At 49.2% G+C, this 20,631-nt stretch overlaps 9 protein-coding genes across 9 annotated transcripts; 4 read left to right on the top strand and 5 right to left on the bottom strand.

Moving 5' to 3' along the window:
• Positions 1–1,288: 1,288 nt before the first annotated feature.
• N7529_006813 (FHA domain protein) lies at positions 1,289–4,106 on the bottom strand (the record flags this gene model as incomplete). Its single annotated transcript, XM_057242340.1, has 3 exons — positions 1,289–3,778; positions 3,829–4,034; positions 4,091–4,106. The coding sequence occupies 3 exons, from the start codon at positions 4,104–4,106 to the stop codon at positions 1,289–1,291; spliced, it is 2,712 nt and encodes a 903-aa protein (XP_057097699.1).
• A 1,236-nt stretch (positions 4,107–5,342) lies between these two features.
• Positions 5,343–7,313, bottom strand: tom70 (putative mitochondrial outer membrane translocase receptor (TOM70); the record flags this gene model as incomplete). Its single annotated transcript, XM_057242339.1, has 3 exons — positions 5,343–6,839; positions 6,884–6,963; positions 7,016–7,313. 3 exons carry the CDS (start codon positions 7,311–7,313, stop codon positions 5,343–5,345), a joined length of 1,875 nt encoding a protein of 624 aa, XP_057097698.1.
• A 364-nt stretch (positions 7,314–7,677) lies between these two features.
• Positions 7,678–8,451, top strand: N7529_006811 (Aminotransferase class IV; the record flags this gene model as incomplete). The annotated part of the gene is made up of 1 exon (XM_057242338.1): positions 7,678–8,451. The coding sequence occupies one exon, from the start codon at positions 7,678–7,680 to the stop codon at positions 8,449–8,451; it is 774 nt and encodes a 257-aa protein (XP_057097697.1).
• A 142-nt stretch (positions 8,452–8,593) lies between these two features.
• On the bottom strand, positions 8,594–9,941 carry N7529_006810 (tryptophan--tRNA ligase WRS1; the record flags this gene model as incomplete). Its single annotated transcript, XM_057242337.1, has 2 exons — positions 8,594–9,509; positions 9,556–9,941. The coding sequence occupies 2 exons, from the start codon at positions 9,939–9,941 to the stop codon at positions 8,594–8,596; spliced, it is 1,302 nt and encodes a 433-aa protein (XP_057097696.1).
• Positions 9,942–10,539: 598 nt separating this feature from the next.
• Positions 10,540–11,301, bottom strand: N7529_006809 (ankyrin repeat domain-containing protein; the record flags this gene model as incomplete). The annotated part of the gene is made up of 1 exon (XM_057242336.1): positions 10,540–11,301. One exon carries the CDS (start codon positions 11,299–11,301, stop codon positions 10,540–10,542), a length of 762 nt encoding a protein of 253 aa, XP_057097695.1.
• Positions 11,302–12,303: 1,002 nt separating this feature from the next.
• On the top strand, positions 12,304–13,913 carry N7529_006808 (uncharacterized protein; the record flags this gene model as incomplete). Its single annotated transcript, XM_057242335.1, has 5 exons — positions 12,304–12,712; positions 12,775–12,957; positions 13,011–13,533; positions 13,605–13,863; positions 13,887–13,913. The coding sequence occupies 5 exons, from the start codon at positions 12,304–12,306 to the stop codon at positions 13,911–13,913; spliced, it is 1,401 nt and encodes a 466-aa protein (XP_057097694.1).
• A 15-nt stretch (positions 13,914–13,928) lies between these two features.
• Positions 13,929–14,308, top strand: N7529_006807 (uncharacterized protein; the record flags this gene model as incomplete). Its single annotated transcript, XM_057242334.1, has 2 exons — positions 13,929–14,064; positions 14,118–14,308. The coding sequence occupies 2 exons, from the start codon at positions 13,929–13,931 to the stop codon at positions 14,306–14,308; spliced, it is 327 nt and encodes a 108-aa protein (XP_057097693.1).
• Positions 14,309–14,639: 331 nt separating this feature from the next.
• N7529_006806 (uncharacterized protein) lies at positions 14,640–15,417 on the top strand (the record flags this gene model as incomplete). Its single annotated transcript, XM_057242333.1, has 2 exons — positions 14,640–14,798; positions 14,857–15,417. 2 exons carry the CDS (start codon positions 14,640–14,642, stop codon positions 15,415–15,417), a joined length of 720 nt encoding a protein of 239 aa, XP_057097692.1.
• Positions 15,418–15,876: 459 nt separating this feature from the next.
• N7529_006805 (putative ABC multidrug transporter) lies at positions 15,877–20,476 on the bottom strand (the record flags this gene model as incomplete). Its single annotated transcript, XM_057242332.1, has 4 exons — positions 15,877–17,323; positions 17,378–19,710; positions 19,774–19,832; positions 19,882–20,476. 4 exons carry the CDS (start codon positions 20,474–20,476, stop codon positions 15,877–15,879), a joined length of 4,434 nt encoding a protein of 1,477 aa, XP_057097691.1.
• Between the last annotated feature and the right edge of the window lie 155 nt (positions 20,477–20,631).

The raw sequence follows: 20,631 nt of genomic DNA, 5'->3' as shown, positions 1-20,631 counted from the left end.
GCAGCTCAGCTCCAAAATAGGTGGGCTCGTTAACGCGTTCGCTGAGGTCTGCAGCCAGCCACTTCCATCACGCGCTAGGCCGGGATTTCGAGTCGGGCTGGGATCAAGGCTTCGTATTGGCGGTAAACTGGGTCAATCATGGCAGATAATGTTCCATTGATGTCTCAAAAAGGCCATCTGAGACTTCTGAGGGTTGTCCCGGAACCAGAACGTTTGTCTTTCTTGCCATTGGTGTTACTGTTGAACCCCGAGGGGGCAGAAAAGAAGAAAAAAGATCCTCACGTTGCACATGGGGGAAAAATGAGCGAGGTTGCAGGTCAGCTGACATGAACTTGTGGGATACCTGCAGCCCAATTCTCATTGTGCAAGAGGTGAGTCTGAGTTTTGATTACTTGTTTCTTTGTTGATGGGTTGGAGTTAGTTCTGGTATATCTGCCACGAAAAGAAACATCCTATCGCTAGATTTCATTGGTATATCTTGAATGAAGTAAAGAATATGCCATTCGAAGAAAAAAAAAAAGGCAAAGAAAAGAAGACAAAAAAAGGGACAGGATGTTCAAACCAACCACGTTATTCTCCGACAACCGGCAGCTAGAATACTTCAAAGCGTGAAAGAAATGAAATTCGAGTTCACATGTAATTTGCTCAAGCCAAGCTTGGCAGCGAGATTGAATGATATCACGGTGCATTTTTAAATGAGACTACCAAAAGTCAGTACCTGGCAGGGTGACACCGTCAAGACATGCGCCAAGCAAGTAGACCACGAGTACGAAAAGAGTTTAACAATACACAGGGTAACGATAGAATCAGTTTCTTCTTTTGTTAGAAAAACAAAAGCATTGGCATTCTTGCTCATTACAGCCTGCATAGCTATCACATTGAGGGGGAAATTATCGAGCGGTTAACGATGCATGGCGTTGATCCACGTCAGAGTTTCTGCAATCTGACCCAACTCATGATGTATGTCTGCGGCTTTGACAAAAAAGGAAAACAGTAGAGCAGAGTGAAAAAGCAGACGTTAACCAGCCAATCAATCCAAACGCCTAGTTGCGCCCAGCAATAAGTGAACACGGTGTGCTGAGGCTAAGGGGAAAACACAGCAAGGAAAGAGTAAAGCAAAAATAAAGAGTCCCCCCCATCCATTCTCCCACCTAGTCAAACCCGAACGCCTGAGTAATTTGTAAATCATAAAATCGTAGGAAACACGCCGAAAGTCGAAGGGGATAAATCATGAAAAATGAAGACGAAGAGAAAGAAAAGACAACCAAACACCCGATTACAGCTTCAATCACTGGAAATATTCATTGGGCAATGCTGCAAGCATAGCAATAGTTCCTAGGCCACCTAGAAGCGCACCGACAACGGCAGTGGTCGCGTGACTTGCCAAACTCTTCGAGGACGAACGATTGGGCTTGACCCGCTTTGCAGGACGATCATTCTCAGCAGCAGCAGAATCATTCTCAGCAAGAGCAGAGGCAATGATATCTTGGACTCCGGTTGAGATTGGCTCAAGATCTGGCTGGCTGGCTGTCTCGTGTGGGACCCGCTGAGCATTTTGAGAAAATCCAGACTCTGGAAGCACAGAGGATTCCATATCTGATGCGCACCGCTTGAGCGATGTTTTGACCGCTGTCGCAGGTTCTAATGGAGTACAAACATCTTGGCTGGAACAGATGGTGTTAATTGCGAACGGCCCATCCTGATAAGCGCGGTTTGTAACAACAATGGAGGGCTGAGGATGAGAAACCGGTTTCTGACAGGAACTTGGCAATTTATCCGAAACAGTGTGTGTCGGGAATTGAGCACTTGGGTTGGTCATAAGGGGAGACATTACACCCCCGAGCGGCAGCACTCGGGATGTGTGTGACTCGAAGATCTCACTTGGTTGTAGCCATTCCTCGTTCAACGTCGTAAATAGTTCATCGCGCAGCTTGGTATTTTCGCTCTTGAAATCGTTGGGGAACGAAGAAGGACCAGCCTCCGCCATGTCGTTGCCGGGAAGGCCAATGTCATCGGCGGCGAACACGCGTTGCTTGACCGAAATTGGGCTCTGTTCAGGCAAAGCCATAGATCTATCCTTTGGTGGTTTGGTGAATTCCATCACAAGGTCATCCGAGCACTCAGAGTTGTCATCGGATTCATCATATACAGACTGGTCGGAATCTTCTTCATTCGTGAGGTCTGAAACACATTCCGAATTCACCGAGTAGTCATCGACTTCCGAACCTTCCTCTGAGTTGGAGTAGCCCTCTGCGTCGCATCCATAGGTTTCTTCATTGAACTTGAAAAACGGATGATAATCCTCGAAGTCTGAAGCGGCTGACTCCTCCGAATGGTCCTCATCAAGCTCAGAGTCCTCCGCTTCGTACGAGTTGATGGAGTCGTCATCGGAGGGTAATTCCTTGTCGAAACTTGAGTCCCAGTAAGGAGGCGACTCGCACCACGTGCTACCAATCATTTGGGGTTCCCAGGCTCTGATAAACCAACATTTGTGGCAGTCATCAATTTCAGTTTCAGTCGCAAGTTGCTCCTTGATCTCTTCACTAAGAATGTCCCATGGCTTCTCGACGATCCACCACAAGTTGCCCATATCCAAGCCGTTTTCGTCTTCATAAATGATCCAGTATCTGCGCTTGTCGATAGCCCAGTACTTGAGAGAGTTTCCGGGCATGCGGTGGAATGTGGTGTCCGATGCCTTGGAGTCTGGTGTCCACATAACCTCGGTGCCAGCCCATGGTTGAAAGCCGGGGGAGTCATCAACCCAGTAGGATTCTCTAGATAGGGAGCAACGTCGTGCAGCATGGATGATGCGTTTCTCGTGGTCGACATCGGGAATCTGGTCAGATTCACCCCAAGCCATGTCAGCAAGACGCATGAACATAGGTTTCATCATTGTCCAATTGCTATAACAATCCTCGGGGACCTTTTGATAGCAGGTTTTGGGAAATCTATCTGTTTGGCAAGATGATGACAGCTTGGCATCGGAAGGCAACGACTCAGCATCAACTTCCTGGAACTTAGCTTCCAATGAGGCAGTGGTAGGTATCGGCAGTGGCTCGATATCAGGTGACATTGTATTCGTGGGCTCGGACGCCAGTTTCTTCACGGGATCCGGGACGTTTGCTCCCGAAAGGCTCAGAACCCCGAAGGCAACCTCCTCAGTAGAAGAAATATGCTCAACGGGAGCGGGGTATTGTTTAAACTCAAGCTGCGGCTCAAGCTCAAGCTTAGGTGCAAGCTCGGGCTTTGGCTCTGGTTTCTCATTCTGGTCCACACTCGAAACAGATGAGGTCTCGCCAGGGTGAAGAGTGTCAAACTCCAAGGATCGGGCAACAGATGCTTTAGAGTCATCACTGGGGTGGTCAGCATGCTGGTCATCGATTTCGTCCTCAAACTCCATTTCGCCCTCGTAGTCTTCTTCTTCTTCCTTGTAGTCATAGGCGCTCTCGTCGTCGTCATCGTCATCATCGGGGACAGTGAAGGTATTGGTGGAAAGACTGATGTTTACTTTGGAGGCGGGGGTATCGTCTGAAATGACTATGACCTCTGGTTTGGCCCACGCTACCTCGAACCGAACCTGAATAGCCTCAAATATTTCTGCCACAAAGTCAGCCAGCCCGACATATGAGCTTGACATCAACATACCCTGACCACGATCGACATTAACACCGAAACGAATGGTGTCTCCATGGAATAGAGGAGTATCGACGCTTTGTTCCAACCGGACATCGTTCACATAGGTTCCGTGGGTAGAGCCACCATCAGAGATCAAGCAAGTCTGTCATAGTGTTAGTATAATGATACAAACAGAATGAGCGGCAGACTGACCCGTTTGTCCATGTTGATGTTCAGCATGCAATGATCCCGAGACATGACTCGAGAATCGAACCATGCATTCTCTGGGTCGGGCACTCTCTTTCGAAGCTCACGTTTAGAGCTTCGACCGATGGGAATGTTCTGGTGGGCGTCGACGGAGGAGAGAGTGATAGTGCGCAGAGGATCTGCGCCGGAGAGCGGGACCAACGTCACGGTGACTATATATTCGAGTGTCAGCTTCGAGTGAAGCAAAATTCAAGGTTCAAGGACTTGCCGTTCTGGTCCGACATGGTGAAACGTCGACAATTGTATCTTATGGCAGTTGCGTAGTAGATGTGTCAAGGTATTGGTTCTAAATGATGATCAGACCAAGGACAAATATTTCATATCGCTCAAAGCGAGAACATGAACTGAAAGACGAGGTCTGAGGGGATAGGCAACGGGAAGAGGGGTGCTTAAAGAGTTGGAGACAAAGATAGCTTACCCGGGTGTTTCCTGCTAGCACGATCACATGGGTCAGTCTCGTGAATAAGGCAGCCCAAAGGTGTTCGCAAACCTTTTAAAAGAGAAGTATTTGCAAGCAGAACAACAGGAAGATTAAACACGAGTAGTTGTTAGATGATAGAAAGTGTGGTAGAGGAAAGTAAGGAAGAGGGGTAGTCGATGAATCAGGTTGAAGTTAGGTTCACCGCTGGCAGACAACAAGGCAACAAGGGACCGGAGATCCTGGCAAATTGAGCTTCTGTTTCAAGTCCAACAGACAACTCTAGAAATAAAATTATTAGCACTCTTAGTGAAATGATAAAAAGGGAAAAAGATGCCGGAAACTTAGGAACAATGAGCGATGTATGAGAAGTGATAAGGCAAGATAAGGAAATGTGACGCCGTTTAAGGGCTTTCTGCAACAAGTTGCATATAACTCTGGTCTGCTGGACAATCCCGAATAGACCCTAAATCAAGAAAGGTAGTATATATATCACTTACTGATGTCTCTAATAGTGAGAAATGAGATTGTATTGAAGTTCAACAGTGAACTACAAACAGAGTCCGGAGATCCCGATAAGGAGTGGGTCAGCTGATGCTCAGGTGTGGGGTGTAGTCACGTCATGGTCATCCGTACACAGTTAACCTTGTTAGTATATAGTGTATAGTAGTATAAGGTATATGTGTATGTTGAAGAGTAGAGTGTATTCTAGTAATGTAGTCTAGCGGAGTATAAAATAGTTTTGGAATACTCTCATTCTCTATAGTACACAAATTACAACATGGTCATCCAAAACCCCTAATGTAACTTGTAGTCTGCCCCCATCCCCAAGTCTTAAGAGCCCCAAAAAGAAAAGAATAAGAAAAGACGGCCGGGGAATATGTCAACCGATAGTAAATACACGCAGAGAGAAAGAATATAGGCCTGGGATCTAAGATCCCAAACCGGGGAAGAGAAAGGCCAATTAGACAAACCCCAATTCAGGGTGAAGACAGAAGCGAAGAAACGAGGAGGGAAGATTCAAGGTTGCAAAATCTCGCTTTTACATGGGAGGGGCACCACCACCGCCCATGGCACCCATGGTGTTAAGACGAGCAGCCAACTGAGGGTACTTTTCCTGGACCTCCAACTGAGTACGGGTAGCCTCGGCGTACGAGATAGCGTTGACGATCTCAGCCTCCGTGCGAGCCAGCTCGGCAGCACGCTCGAAGTACTTCAGAGCCTCGGAGACCTTGCCCTGCTGGAGAAGGAGCTGGGCCATGGTGCCGACAGCAATGTCGCACTCGGGGTCAATAATTAGAGCCTTCTGGCAGAGGTCCTCGGCCTCCTGGAAGTCGTGCTTCCACTGGAACAGGGCGAGAGCCTTGTTGATCAGGGGCAGAACGTTGATGCCCATGGGCTTGCTCTGCTTCTCCATCTCAACAGCCTTGTCGAACTTCTCGATTGCCTCGGAGTAGTTTTGCTGATCGAGCAGGAGCTCACCGTAGTAATTGTATACGTCAGGGACATCCTCGAAGTTCTTAACCGTCCGGCGGAAAGTGGCCATTGCTGAGGCAACGGAGCCCATCTTGTACTGTGTCACACCAAGCTGAATGTGGGAGTAGATGAAATTGCGGTCGAGATCAATCGACTTCTGGTAGTCCTTGGCGGCCTCGGCGAGCTCAGTCAAGATGAAGTGAAGCTGGGCGCGGTGGTAGTAGATATCAGGATCATCCTTGTTGTGAGTGATAGCAAGCTCGAAATCGTCAGCGGCAGCATCCTTGTTACCGAGCTCCAGGTGCAAGCTGGCGCGCTTGATGTAGCTCTGTACCAGAGAAGGTGAAAGCTCAACACTCTTGTTAAGGTCAGTAAGAGCACCGGTAGCGTTGCCGCCAAGGTAAGTAAAGGTAGCGCGCATGTTCAGGGCCAAGCCTTCGAATTCACCGAGGTCGCCGATCTCGAGGGCCTTCTCGAATGCGGCGGCAGCCTCCTCGTAACCATCGGCGGTCTTCTTGCCCATGGCAATGAGACCCTTGCGGAGCTGGCCCTTGCCGGACTCGTCGGCCAACTCGACGGATTCTTCCAAGCCTTCAGGCAGGACCTGGGGACGGAAGCTCTGGAGGTAGTTGGACACAAAAGTGGCGCTGGGCAGCTTCTTGGTGCGTGCCTCCAGGATGGCCTGGCTCTTCTTCTCGGCAACCTTCTTCAGCAGGCGTTCCAGGGAGTTGCGGCTGACATCGTTGGAGAAGGCATCGATGATACAGCTGGCGGTGAAGTCGAGAAGAGCTTCACTGTACTTCTCGAGGTGCTCGTATGCAATGGCTCTCCGGTTGAGGGCCTTGACGTATTCACTGTCCATGGCGAGGGCGGCACTGGTGTCCTCAACGACCTTCTCCCAGTTGGACTGGACGTTGTAGCAGGCGGCGCGGTTGGAGTAGAAAACGGGGTCGGGCTTGCAAATGATAGCCTTGCCGTACAGCTCAATGGCGTTAGGGTAGTCCTTGGCTCCGTAGGCCTTGTTACCGGCAGCCTTGAGCTTGGCGGCATAGGCGTTGCGGGTCTTTTCAGTTAGCGAAAGCCCTAGAGAAATCGAACTCAACATACCTCTTCGGACAATCCTCCAACGGTCGCCTCATCAACCTCAGGAAGCTCCTCGGCGGCCTCCTCGGCCTTTTTGGGGGTTTCTGGGCCGATGTCAGTCATACGACCACTGTGTTCGGATGAAGAGTCACCTACCCTCCTTTACTGACTCGGCCTTCTTAGCATCTTCGGCCTTCTTCTTCTCTGTTCGGCGCTGCTTCTTGCTCTTCTTGGGCACAGAAGGAGTGGCCTTGCTGTTGTCATTGAGGTAGTAGACGACACCCGCGCCGGTCACGACGACGGCGACACCAGCAATGGTATAAACGACAGCCTTATTTTCAGAGACCCAGCCAGTGATGCGATCCCAAACAGATGCCGATGATTGCTCAGTCAGCTTAGATGTATCGAGCACCACATTCTGGGCGGGCGAAGGTAACGGCAACTCGTTCGACATGATGTGAAGGGATCCCAAAGGATGACGCTAAATCTAAAATTTGCGTGAGATTAGTATGGATGGTCTCAGTGATCTTGAGATGGAAGATAATACCTCGACAAAAGAAGTTAGAGAGATAAGGGAGGAATGATGAAGCTGGAGGAAAAGTCAAGAGTTCCGCAAGCCGGGCCGGCCAATCATGCGCGCTGCGACGGCAACGCTCGAGTTCTCCACAACACATTTTCCGAATTGAACCGTGAAATCGATGTCATCGTTTCTTGTTTTTGTTTCTATCTATCCATTTTTTTACCATACTGTTTCAACCACAAAATATTCTATGTTTAACTAACTGGTAAATGCAGCAAACTATTGTGGCATTGCAAAAATGACGGAGTCCTTCGAAATCTTCTCTTCCCTGCGCTTCGATCCGAATCTCCCAGAAGCAGCCTCTCGTCATGCACAGAGCTACCCCAATCCTCACAAATCTCCCTACTATCTATTTCGCTATCACCAAGACCGGCTGATAGCAGCTGCCCGTGACTTTCAATGGACAGAAGCATTGGAATGGCTGGAGCAAGATCTCCAAAGCTTCGAGCACTTTTTCGACGCGTCCATCCCAGACCGAAGCAAAGCATGGAGGCTTCGAATTGTAGTGGATAAATATGGAAAAGTGAATATTGAGGCAAATCCGACGGCAGAAAATGATATAATCAGCTTGTTCATTCCAACTCTACACACAACCCCGAGCTTGCCTGTGTGGAGTGTCTACGTTGACACCCAGTCCACCACCCCTTCCAAATTCACCACACACAAAACCACTGCACGAAATGAATACACCTCTGCCCGACTCAGGGCGAATATCAATTCCCCGACAGAGACGTCGGAAGTGCTGGTGGTGAACCCGGATGGCGAGATTATGGAAGGTAGCATCACTACACCATACTTCTTCCGGAGTCCCATGTGGGTTACACCTCCGTTGAGCAGTGGCGGCAATGCAGGTACAACACGGCGATATGCATTGTCCCAGGGCTTCTGCATAGAACAAAATATTACTCGGGATGACCTTGTGGATGGCGAGTCGTGTTGGTTAAGCAACGGCGTAAGGGGGGTTCTTGCGAGGCCAAGTTATTTTGTCGTAGATCAAAGTCTTTACTGCTAGTAATAGCAATTGGTTGTTGCAGTGGGCCGATACAACAGAGCTGTGCCATGATCAATATTGAATGGTATTGGTAAATTGCTGAAAAGGCTATGGAATCATATGAATTTTTGCACTTGCTCCGGACAAATTATTTGTCAAAGGTTTATTTCTTGGCCTTCTCAACCACGACTGGGTTGGGATTTCCCTTCCACTCCAAAGGACGGGGACGCATGTACTCGGCCATGATCTCATCCGTAACCTGGGCCCTACGCTCCTGGAACCCTTGGACATAAGTCTGAAGCTCAGCGATACACTTCTGCTTGATCTCGCCGGTCATCATCTTTCCACTTTCGTAGTCGGCACGAATTTGCTCCAACTCCGCGTCATCCTCGAGGAAGAATGTCAAGTATTGGAAGGGGATGTCGTTCTTGGTGTTGCCGCCAAGCTCACGCTGCAACTCGGCGGTGTCCTGGCCACCAGAGAAAGCGTGCTTGTTGATTTTGTTCTTGATCTTGTTCGGAGTGTCGCTCATGAAAATGGCGGAGCTGTCCACACTAGCAGACATTTTAGATCCAGGGCCCTGGAGGGCAGGAAGGAAGATGGAGTGGATGAGAGAGGGCTTCTTGTACTTCATCTTCTCGGCGTGCTCACGGCATTGGCGGAAGTAGGGGTCCTGGTCGATGGCGCAGGGAATCAAGCAGGGAATTGAGGCGACCTTCTTGGTCTCAGTGCCGAAGATGTGAGGGAAACTCGTCGCGAAAGCGGATGCTGACTGAGTGGCACAGAAGTGGAACTCGCCGATGTTGTTGCTGTCATTGAAGCCGAATGTGCCCTTGACTTGGTTGATGGTAATTCGCTTGGCCATACGGCACATGTTCTCGTAGAAAGCACCACCAATGAACTCGAAATCACTGAAAATGAAGGTCTTCTTCATGTCGAATCCAACAGCAATGATATCCTTTGCGTTTGCCTTTGTGTATCTCTTAGAGTCCTCAATCTCGATCTTCTGGGAGTGCATGAATTTTTCGTCGTCGGTCATCATGATCACGAGCGGCACATCGAAAACATCCTGGAGCCATCTATCATAGTTAGCACGGCACTATGGAATCGACAAGTTAAACACACTTTGTGAACTCAAAAGGCACGGTGTGTCCGACGTGCATGCTGTCACTGCTCGGTCCTCGGCCAGTGTAGAGGAAGAAAGGCTCGCCCTTCTCGTGCTTGTCCAAAATCTTGGAGAGATCCCGGTGGCTGAACACGATACTCCGGCGCATGAAACGGTGAGGCCGGTGGCCGGTCACCTTTTCAAAACGCTCCAATAGAGCGGCATTGATAGGTGTGGCGCCAAATTCCCTAGTGAGCTTTTCATAATCGACGGGCAATAGCTTGCCGGACTCGTCAACTCCACCGGAGACATCAAAGGGTGTCACGATCTGCCCAACGGCCTTGGTGTCGGTTTTCTCGTTGATGCTCAAGTCGTTGAGCGCCGGGGGTTGGGCTTCGTTCGCCATGGTGTGTGGTTCTAAAGGGCTGATTTTTTCAATTCTATGTCCCAATTGCGGTAATCCAGGGCTTTTTCTCACTTTTATTTTATGGTCGAGAAAGTCCTGAATTTCTTCTGCCCCTCTCCAATAGTCGGGATGAGTCAGAATTCCCGCTATCAGTGGACGCTGTGATTGGTCAGATAGACACCCTCTCAGGTGACCTGCCTTAACCCCGCGTATCGTCCGGTTTTCTTTATTTCTTCTTCGATTCCACTTGAAATCGATTATTCGGAAGATATTCCAGCCTAAGCTTATGTGTACCTTAAGAGATATCAGAAATACGTTGGAGTAATCGATCGGTTGAGCTACTAAGACCACTAACAATGTTTCCCCGAACTATATATATTTTGCCGACGTATGCAGATAATGGCAAGACTGAACCTCCATTGAACATTGTGAAAATAGAATCAGATGATTCCTTTTAGCTATCAAAGAGCGGCATATATACCTAAATACTTAATCAAACTATCTAGGTATATTCTTAATTACCTAGATAGTCCATTGAAACTAGAAGTAGGTACCCTTGGTATCCCTGATAACTGACATTTGTATGTTGTTCAAGAATTCAGACGACCAAAGTAGTGTTTACATGTGGAATTTCAGCCTCGAGCAAAACTCTTTCGACAGCTTTGTAACCATTTACTGCGGGCCAGTAGAGTAACGACCGACCCTGATAGTCTTTCGAATCCACACTCGCCCTCCCCTGCTGAACTAACAACCTCACTACCTTTTCATGCCCCCTTGCTGCAGCCATATATAGTGGTGTTCGTCCCTCTGTGTCCTTGCAGTCGACGTCCACCCGCCCCGTTTCAATTATCATTTTCACAACAGCCTCATGCCCATTTGCCGCGGGCCAAAATAGCACCGTCCACCCAACAGTATCTATTGAGCTCATATCCACTGAACCTCTTTCAATCAAAAGTTGCACCACAGCTGCGTGTCCATTTGCCGCAGCCCAAAACAGTATCGTCCGACCCTCGGCATCCTTTGATTCCACGTCCACCTCGCCCGTCTCAAGCAAAAGCTTCACCAAATCCACATGTCCATTTTGGGCAGCCCAAGTCAGCGGTGTCCAGCCAATGTCGTCTGTTATGCGAACGTCACCCCCTTCGCGGATAGATAACTGAGCGGTTGCCTTGCTACCGTTCTTGGCAGCCCACAAAAGTGAAGAGCTTGCACAGTATCGGGAATTATATCGGTACAGCCAGGGGTTCAAGAGAAGGTGCAGTCGAGAACAGGCTCGAGATAACGAACTGATATCCCTTTCTGCATTTAGGAATACTGGGAGCAATAAAAGCAGCTCTGCTGGTAGCTCAAGGAGACCCATATGATGGTTCGTGGGAAGTAATAAGTTTGGACAAAAGGCTGGGCCAGAGAAGGCAAGGGAAGAAGGAGAAGGGTTGACATTCCTGTGTGAACCTTAGTTGTTGACATACCATACTGACCGTCTCCTCAAATCCTAGATTATGCAACTATCTTTAGTTATCGATGCAGTCCAAAGTGAAAAATAATGGTGATTGTCCCAGTGATCAATGTGGCGCGCTGAGTCTACTGTGGCGCTGCTGCTTGATATTCTTGGCGAAGAGATGCAAACTGTTTCAGCCACTCGTGGTGCCATCTCCGTCGATGTATCTTGACTATAAAATTGTGAGGCCAATCTGAATTAGGGTAACGTCATCTTCAAGTAGATTACATGGTCATCAAGTATACCTCCTTATGGGATAATGGGCCACTGTATACTCACGGCCACAAATGGGCTGTAAAGAGACACCAAAGTATATTGAGAAAGTCCTGAAAAGGGCATGCAGTAGAAGAGACACATAATAGTGAAAAGAACACGATAAAAACCGCATTCATCAGTGTTGCCAGACGTTCTAGACGGATTGTACAATCATGATCAGTGATCAAGATCAAAAGCCCCCTAATATAAAACCGAGCCCAAACATGATTGCCATTACAAATGATCGGGATTGAGTTCTCCATATTCAATGGATTCATGAGCTAGTCAATAAAATGTGCTCGGTAGCTCCTGGCTAGGCACAGTAAGAACCACGATTGCTTGCAGCTCATATGTGTGTTGAAAAATTTCAACCTGTCGACCCCTCACTGGCTTGCCTTTTTCATCAAAATGCCCTGGACCCACTGCCATGCATGCATGATCAGCTGACTGCTATTTTCTAGTCACATCTTTGACTCCCATAGTAACTGCAGCGATAAATCTGCACCTCCAGCCGTCACAGAGGGGGATTCTCGAATTTTTTCGGCCAAACACTAAGTTTAGCATTGGCGGCAACTAGAAATCAGAGACCGCTTCTAATATCCTCTCAACATGGCATACCTTCGAGATGCCAGCTGCATCTTGGCGCTAACTAGTGGGGTATCCTTGCACATCTTCATATATCGGCATGGCGATTGGGATACGAAGTCGCCAGCTATTGCCTTGGCTTACCTTCTGCTTCTGCTGTCTGGAACAGTTGTAACGCATTCTTTCCCATCTTGGGACAACTCACGCAGAGGTTCATCCTCGGATCTATTGAGCTTGTTTGCATGTCATCTGACTGGGGTTTACGGCAGCATGCTCATTTACCGAGCGTTCTTCCATAGACTATTCCAGTTTCCAGGTCCATTTCTTGCTCGTTTGTCCAACTTTTATGTGACAGCATTGGCAGCAAAGAACCTCCAGCTCCATGAAGAGTTACAAGGTTTGCATGCTAAATATGGGGATTATGTTCGATTAGGTAGGTCACAGATTCTCTTTAGGACCTTCATTGCAGCAAATTAAAGTTTTATTTGCGATCAGGTCCCAGGGAGCTATCTATTACAGATCCGGCAGCTGTTGCCGCAATATATGGGAGCCAGTCCGAGGCGACAAAGGGTCCTTGGTATACGCTGTTGGACCCACGAACACCCATGTCTTTCACAAGAGACAAGAGTGAGCACGCACGACGCCGGAAGGTCTGGGATCAATCTTTCAATACCAAAGGTAGGCTGCCTATGATCCCTTATCCGTTTTTATTTTGCTCACAATTGAAACAGCTTTGAATGCATATGAGCCCTTAGTCACCAAATGCACACAGCAGCTAATCGAAATAATCGATCAAAAGCTTGACACGCCTATTGACATGTCCATCTGGGCCACGTACTATGCTTTCGAGGTTATGGCCAATCTCGCTTTCGGAAAGCCATTCAACATGCTCACTGAACAGACCGAGTCCTACTTTCTGAAAGTCATGCGTCAGGATATGAAGCTAGTCGGTTACTTACGACATCTACCTTGGCTTACGGCCCTTTTGATGAGAACACCAGGTATCAATTGGAACAATCAGCAATTTTGGAGGTGGCTTGAAGGCCAAATTTCAGAGAGAATCGAAGTAAGTGTTCCTCGCCCAGCCATACCCTGGGTATTGCTAATGGTCCTTCTTTGCTGCTTCATCCAGAAAGGACCTCAGCATCCGGACATCTTTTCGTCTGTGCTCAAAGCATATATGCAAGGCCCAAGATCAAAGTCTGATACACTGAGGTTGCATGGGGACGGTTATCTCATTGTAATTGCTGGCAGGTATGATATGATATTCCCGTTCTAGTATTCATATATTTGCTTTAAGAAGCATGTCGTTGACATCCTATTAGTGACACTACATCTTCAACTATCACTCATCTACTATTTCACCTCGCGCGTGACCGGGCACTTTCTACCAAACTCCGAAGCGAGTTGGAGAAGCTTCCCGAGTTTAACGACAAAAGCTTGATGAGCGTTGAACTTCTCGACGCTGTTATCAATGAGACCCTTCGATTGCACCCCGCTACGCCAGCTGGCCTCCAGCGCACAACTTCGGACAATGGGTTAACGATAAACGAAACTTACATTCCTCAAAATGTCGTCGTTACAGTACCTCTCTACACACTTTTTAGGGGTTTGTTGACACCTTTCCCACTTAAGGTCGCATTATCATCATGATCTCCAAACTTACGTCTTTTGAAACCATAGATGAGCGCTCATTCGAGCGCCCAGATGAATTCATTCCGGAGCGATGGACTGAATGTCCCGAGCTTGTCAAAGATCGATCTGTCTTCATCCCCTTTCTCATCGGTGAGACACTCTATGTGATGTACCTGGGGATCTTTAAGCTAATCAAAATCCAGGCCCAAATGCTTGTGTGGGCAAACGACTCGCTATGATGGAGATCAGACATGTGGTTGCAGAAATACTCCGACGATATGACGTCTCGTTAGCGCCTGATCAGACCGAAGAAAGCTTTATCAACGGAAAAGTAGACACATTCACACTGTCTGCTGCACCTCTATTTTTGCAATTAACAAAGAGAAATGAATAAATACAAAATGAATTATCTTTTCTTGCATAGTTCTGGTAAACAGTTATAACTAGTCGGAATTAAGTATACAATTCTAGCTTAGAATTTCGGCTTAGCGCTGATCTTTATCTGGTATAGACTCGGCCGGAGATATTGAAACTATTCCCGGTTACGTGATTCGCATCGCGACGAAAGCCGAAAAGCCGAGCTCGCTCAAAGGCTAATCTCACAAAGCCGAACTCAGACCGAGCGCTGATCAACAAGACTTTAAATTCACTTCATGCCCACACTCGCAACGACATCCCACTCAATTCAAATAATACCATACACGAACCCAAAAGCTTCCCACACAATGGCACCACCCTCCCACCCCAAGCTAGCAGGCCTCGACCTCATCCAAACAACTTATAAAACGGTCGCCTCCCACTCAATCCGCACAGACATCCTTATCCCACAGAACCAGCACACCGGCAAAAGACCCATAATAATCCGCTTCCACGGCGGCGGCCTGGTACGCATACCCGTCCCGTCCCGCCCCAAACCCAAACCCTAACTAACCAACACCGCAGGTAACCGCCGACTCCCTATACATGGATTTCTGGCCACAGTGGCTCACCGACCTCGCTATCGAGACAAACGCCATAATCCTAAGCCCAAATTACCGTCTCCTCCCCAGCGCAACAAGCACCCAGATCTACGAGGACGTCGAAGACTTCTGGGCCTGGGTGCACTCGCCAGCATTGGCAGATCTGCTGGCTGCGCACGGCGCGGAAGCGGACTTGGCACGGATCTTGTCAGCCGGCGAGTCAGCCGGCGGATTGCTGAGTATTGCTCTTGCGCTGGCGCACCCTGAGATCCGCGCTTGTACGGCGGCGTATCCGTGTGTGGATCTTGCCGCTGAGGCGTTTAATGCGCCGCGCGAGGTTTTGCCGTTTGGGATTAGTCAGGACAAGGGCTTGATTGAGAAGACTATTGAGGATGTGCTCAAGGCTGGGGTAGTGGAGTCTTCTATTGAGGAGCATGAGAGGTTGGTGTTTATGCTTGCTCTTGTACAGCATGGGGCTCTTGGGGGGCTTTATGAGCGTGGGACTGGTGGGGAGGGGGAGGGAGGTGCGATATCCTGCTGTTAGAATTGAGGGGGTGGGTGCGAGGATTCCGGTTGGGGGGATTGCGATTATTCATGGGAGGGGAGATAGTGTTGTTCCTGTTGGGGAGTCGGAGAGGTTTGTTGGGCGGGCGAAGGAGATTTTTAAGGGCGTTCCTGGGGGCGATAGGATTGTTCTTACTATTAGGGATGGGGAGCATGGGTTTGATGCTGGTGTGCGGTATGAGGAGGATTGGTTAAAGGATACTTTCAAGGGGGCGGTTGATGCTTGGTTAGAGTAGATTAGATGGATATCTTTCAAGTATATAGTTCATTAGAGAATATGTGATCTATGTCCAGTTTATCAGGGAATCAAAATATAACAAATCAACCGGCGAAATGGCAAATAGTGCCCCAAAACGCCTCTAAAAGAAAGTGTGCAAGTCTAAAAAGATAAGAAAAGAATATAAACAAAGAATGACAAATCAAGCCAAAGGCGGGTAACTTATTTACCACCCTTGGACTTGCCACCAGGGATCAGCTTCTTGAAGCTATCCTTCATGCTGGCGGAGTTCCAGCGCTTCACACGAAACAGGTAATACATAGCAACAGCCATGAAGATGTTGAAAGCAATGAAAGCCCACATGATTCCAAAGTTGCGCCATCTCTGCGAGTAGGAAATTCCGTAGCCAGCCATAGCCTGATCAGCCACAGTCAGAGGACAGTAGCTGCAATCGCTGGTCGCCTCGGGATTGAGGATTTGACCACCGGCGGCGGTGGCATACTTCTGCAGATATTCCATGCAAGTCTGGCCGGAGGGTGGATTGAAGATGGACAGCTCGGAAGTCGAACATACGACCTGGCGGTTGTGGACCTGGGTTCCAGCCATACCGCCAACCCAGTATGTGAATGGCGAGACACGGTACATGAAGATCCAGAAACCAGGGAGGGCGGACGGGGCCTGCATGACACCGCAGAAGGTAAGGGACATGGCGAAGAGGAGGACGACGATTGCGCTTGCGGTTTGTTCGTCGGGCAGGCCGGCGATGACCATGTGCGTGAAGGTGCTGGCATAGATGAAGAAGACGATACAGAAAAGGAGGACTGTGCCTTGGGTTGTGGAATCGGGGACCCCGACGACAGCGTAGAAGTAGCAGGCGTATGTCAGGACTCCCATGACGATCATGTAGGGGATTTCAACGATGATGTTGGCGACTAGGAAGGCTTTCCAGGAGTAGGATTTGCTAGGGCGTTCGCGTCCTTCGTAGAGGGAGCGCTGGGTGACGAAGACGGGCATGATTTGCTGAGCCAAGGAGGAGAAGATGGTACAGATCATGAACAGGGAGTAGATGATCGTCTGCATTCCCTGGAGAGACGTCTTCGCGCTGTAGAAGGAGAAACCGATGAAAAGGCCAGAAGCAATTCCCAGTCCCCATTTCGCCAGAACGTAAGAGGGCATGCGCCAGTATTGCTGGAAGACACGTTTGGTGACCTGGGTGAGCTGGAACCAAAGGGGCATAGCGAACTCGGAGTGGCTCTGAGAGGCGTCGACGTCTGTAGCAGATGCTTCTTTCTCTTTTTCGGCATGGATGCGGTTGAGCTCGGTCTGAACCTGCTTGCATTCTTCGCTCTGCTTCCAGACATCGAACCAATCCTGGCCCTTGTTGTTTTGGCCGGCGTTGACAATACCCAGCATGTACTCCGCTGGGTTCTCGGCATCATCACATTTGCGGGCACCGTTCGATTCGAAGTACTCGAGCATTGTGCTGGAGTTGTCTCCCACCGGGCCGAAGTAAACAGTCTTACCACCACGCGCGAGGAAAAGCAGCTGATCGAATTGTTGGAAAAGCATAGCACTAGGCTGGTGAATTGTGCAAAGAACCGCTTGGCCGTGCTCGGCAAGCTTGCGAAGGAACGAACAGATAGCCCAAGAGGACTGGGAGTCAAGACCACTAGAAGATGATTAAAACCGGAACGGGAAAAAAAACGATGATGATGGCACTTACCTAGTAGGCTCATCCAAGAAAAGCAGCAGCTTGGGCTTAGCAGCAAGTTCGACACCGATAGTCAAAAGCTTACGCTGTTCGACATTCAGACCCTCACCGGGGACACCAACGATGGCCTCGGCGAACTCCTCCATCTTCAACATTTTAATGACATCCTCAACATAGTCATACTTCTCTTGGGTAGAGACAGAAGCAGGCTGGCGCAACATAGCACTGAACCGCAGGGACTCACGCACCGTAGCAGTATCGAGGTGAAGATCCTGCTGCTGAACATAACCAGTCTTGCGCTGGAAACTGGCATCCAACTCGCGACCGTTGACAAACATGTCACCAGTGATAACACCCATCGATGTACGGTGCGCCAGAACATCCAGCAAAGTCGTCTTACCGGCTCCACTGACACCCATCAGAGCAGTAAGTGTTCCAGGCTTAACCCACCCGGAAACATTATCCAAGAGACGACGGGGCTCTCCCTTGATCTCGATATCGTATGAGACGTCGCGCCAGGTAAATGTATCAGTTTGGGCCTGGATGGCGCCCATTCCCTTATCCTCAGTCTCAGTCGAAGCCTGGACCTTGGATGGCTCGGCGGATTCGACATCAGAGCCAGACTTATAATTCGGGCGCATGGAGGCAGGCTCATGACCACGGCGGAAGACAAGGGCCTCGGCGGTGCTTGTGGTGGAGGAGTTGAGTTCGCAGGCAACGAAGTAGATGACCATGAAAGCGATGAGGAATGCAATGAGGATGCCGAAATTGCGCCAGACATGGCTGTAGCTGTAGGAGTAGTTCAGCTGGATGTAGCGGTCGCCGTTGACAGTCAATGAGCCGGCCACGGAGCCGGCGGTGGAGCAACTGAAAGCATCACCCGAGAGGTCGGCGTAGGATGGGACGAAAGATGAGCAGGGGAACTCGCGGCCGTGGAATTCGTTGGCGATGAGAATCTCGAAGGCGTAATAGATTGGGTTGAGGTAGTGGATCCATTCGAACCAGGGGTGCATGGACGGGACAGGAAGCACGAAACCGGTGTATACGACCAGAGCTAAGATCATGACTCCTGCCAGACCCATTGCTTGGGAGACGGTCTTGGTGACAGCAGCCAGAGTGCGGAAGACAGCACTCATCACAAATGTGATTATAAATGTGATCAGGAAGTAGAGGAAGAAGTGGGATGCTGAGCGCTTCAGGCCGGCCAGGAAGTATAGGATAATGTTGAAGACAACGGCTAAAGCAAACTTCACTGGAATATCACTGAGCACACCAGCGATTGCTTCGGTGGCTGGATGGTAAAAGGCGAAGGATGCATGTTTTTCGACGATTGGGCGTTGTGAATAGAGACTGTTAATTTCGTTCATTGCAGTGAGGGCATTCAGAAGAACTGCGAAGAACAGAGTTGCACCTTTAGACGTGAAGCCTGCAGTGGTATCCGTCGTGCCGTAGAAAACCGATCCAATAATAAGAGCCATGATGATATTAGTGATCACAGTGGCCATCGTAGAAGCAGCATCATTCCACAGACGTTGGTATGCGCGAACAGTGTTGAGCTTGATCTGCATGGGAACGCTGATGATGTATGGAGACTTGGGACGGGTGTGCTTGGCCTGAGCACCACGCTTGCGCGCCTGGAAATCAGTGACGGCCTGCACATCATGTCCGACGGGGTTTTGCTGCTCATATGCAGCAATATCATTCTGGAGCTGCTTGTACTCAGGGGACTCGAGCCATGCGGCTTCGAAATCTTCAGGGGTGCGAGGAACACGGTTTTCCATTCCAGGCTTGGCCTGGCGTTCCTGGGGGTTGGAGATGGAGGTGAGGAAATCACCAGTGGTCTGTCTAGCAGGGCACTCCCAGCCCTGCGCCTCGAAGTACGACTTGGCTCCAGCGGCAGTTCCAAAGTAAATTTGGCGACCCTCGTAAAGCAGAATTACTTTGTCGAAAATATCGTAGATGCTCTGACTTGCCTGGTAGGCAGCGACAGCGTGGCATGATCCGGTGATATCTGAAGACAGACGCAATGCTTCAACAAACTTCAGTGCTGTGGCAGAGTCCAGTCCTCGGGTAGAGTTATCCCAGGCAGCGATAGGGGCATGCGCCAAAGCCATCTCTGCAATACTGACACGCTTTCGCTCTCCGCCGGAGACACCACGAATGAAATCATCGCCAACTCGTGTGTTGTAAGTGTGGCTCAGGCCAAATACCGCCATGATGATCTGGGTCATGTACTTGGCATGCTCTGATCGCGACATGTCTTGGAAACGATGGGCTGGTGTTCGAGTGGCGGCGGCAAACTCAAGAGTCTGGCCGACAGTCAAGTGAGGGAAATGTCTATCGACCTATATGGATTCGGTCAACGATAAGCATTATTGTTAAAAGAAGGGGCGAATGGGAGACTGTACCTCTTGGTTGTATACAAGTTCACCCCTGAACTCCTTCACCATGCGGGATTGAGGAATTCCTGTCAATTCCGTTAGCTCTTGTTCGGAAAAGGCTAAATCAAAGCTTACCATTATAATGGATTGTGCTTTCCTTGTCCAAGTTCAATCCATGTAATTCTCCAGTCATGGATTTCAAGAGTGTACTGCAACCGGCACCAGGGCGACCAAGGACAAGCAGAAGCTCGCCGCTCTTCAGAAGACCATTGAAGTCCTTGAGGATCCGCCTCTGAGGAGACTTTGATTCTCGAAGGACTTGAGGCCATCTAAAAGGAGCAGATAACGTAGATGAGACTGTGTCCTGATATTGTAGTGCAGCGCCCGATCCGTATACATTAAGCTGCTTGAAAAGAACGTCAGAGGTATGTCCGGTGTGGCCATCACGGCTCATATCGTTGAAAGCCGCCTTGAGCCATTTTTGCAAGTCGAATTTGCCAGATTGAGGGTCGAGTGATGGATCTTGTTGAGCGAGAACGGCTAGGTTATCTGTAGCTCCGAATGTCGATTGACGGCGTGACCGTTGAGTGGCAATTTTAGTAAGAGTGTCTAGATCTTCTTGATCGATGAGGGCCATGGGGGAGTCATCAAGAGTTGATGTATCTCCAGAACGGGATGGGGCGTGCTCATCCTTTTCCCGAAGGTCGATAGAGCTGGTTTCTGATGCCATCGTGCCGATATGAAAAGGCAACTAGCACAAGAAATATGCAAAGATGATGGGTCAAAAATAAATTAGGATATACTGAATCAACCCTATTTTCATGAAGGGGAATAGTCAGATATTTAAAGTCTCTGATTTATTTGAGCCCGGATACGACCTAAGAT

Source organism: Penicillium soppii (genome assembly GCF_028829465.1).
Source record: "Penicillium soppii strain IBT 18220 chromosome Unknown utg000005l, whole genome shotgun sequence".
Classification (NCBI taxonomy): domain Eukaryota; kingdom Fungi; phylum Ascomycota; class Eurotiomycetes; order Eurotiales; family Aspergillaceae; genus Penicillium; species Penicillium soppii.
This window is presented reverse-complemented; position numbering and strand designations above follow the sequence as displayed.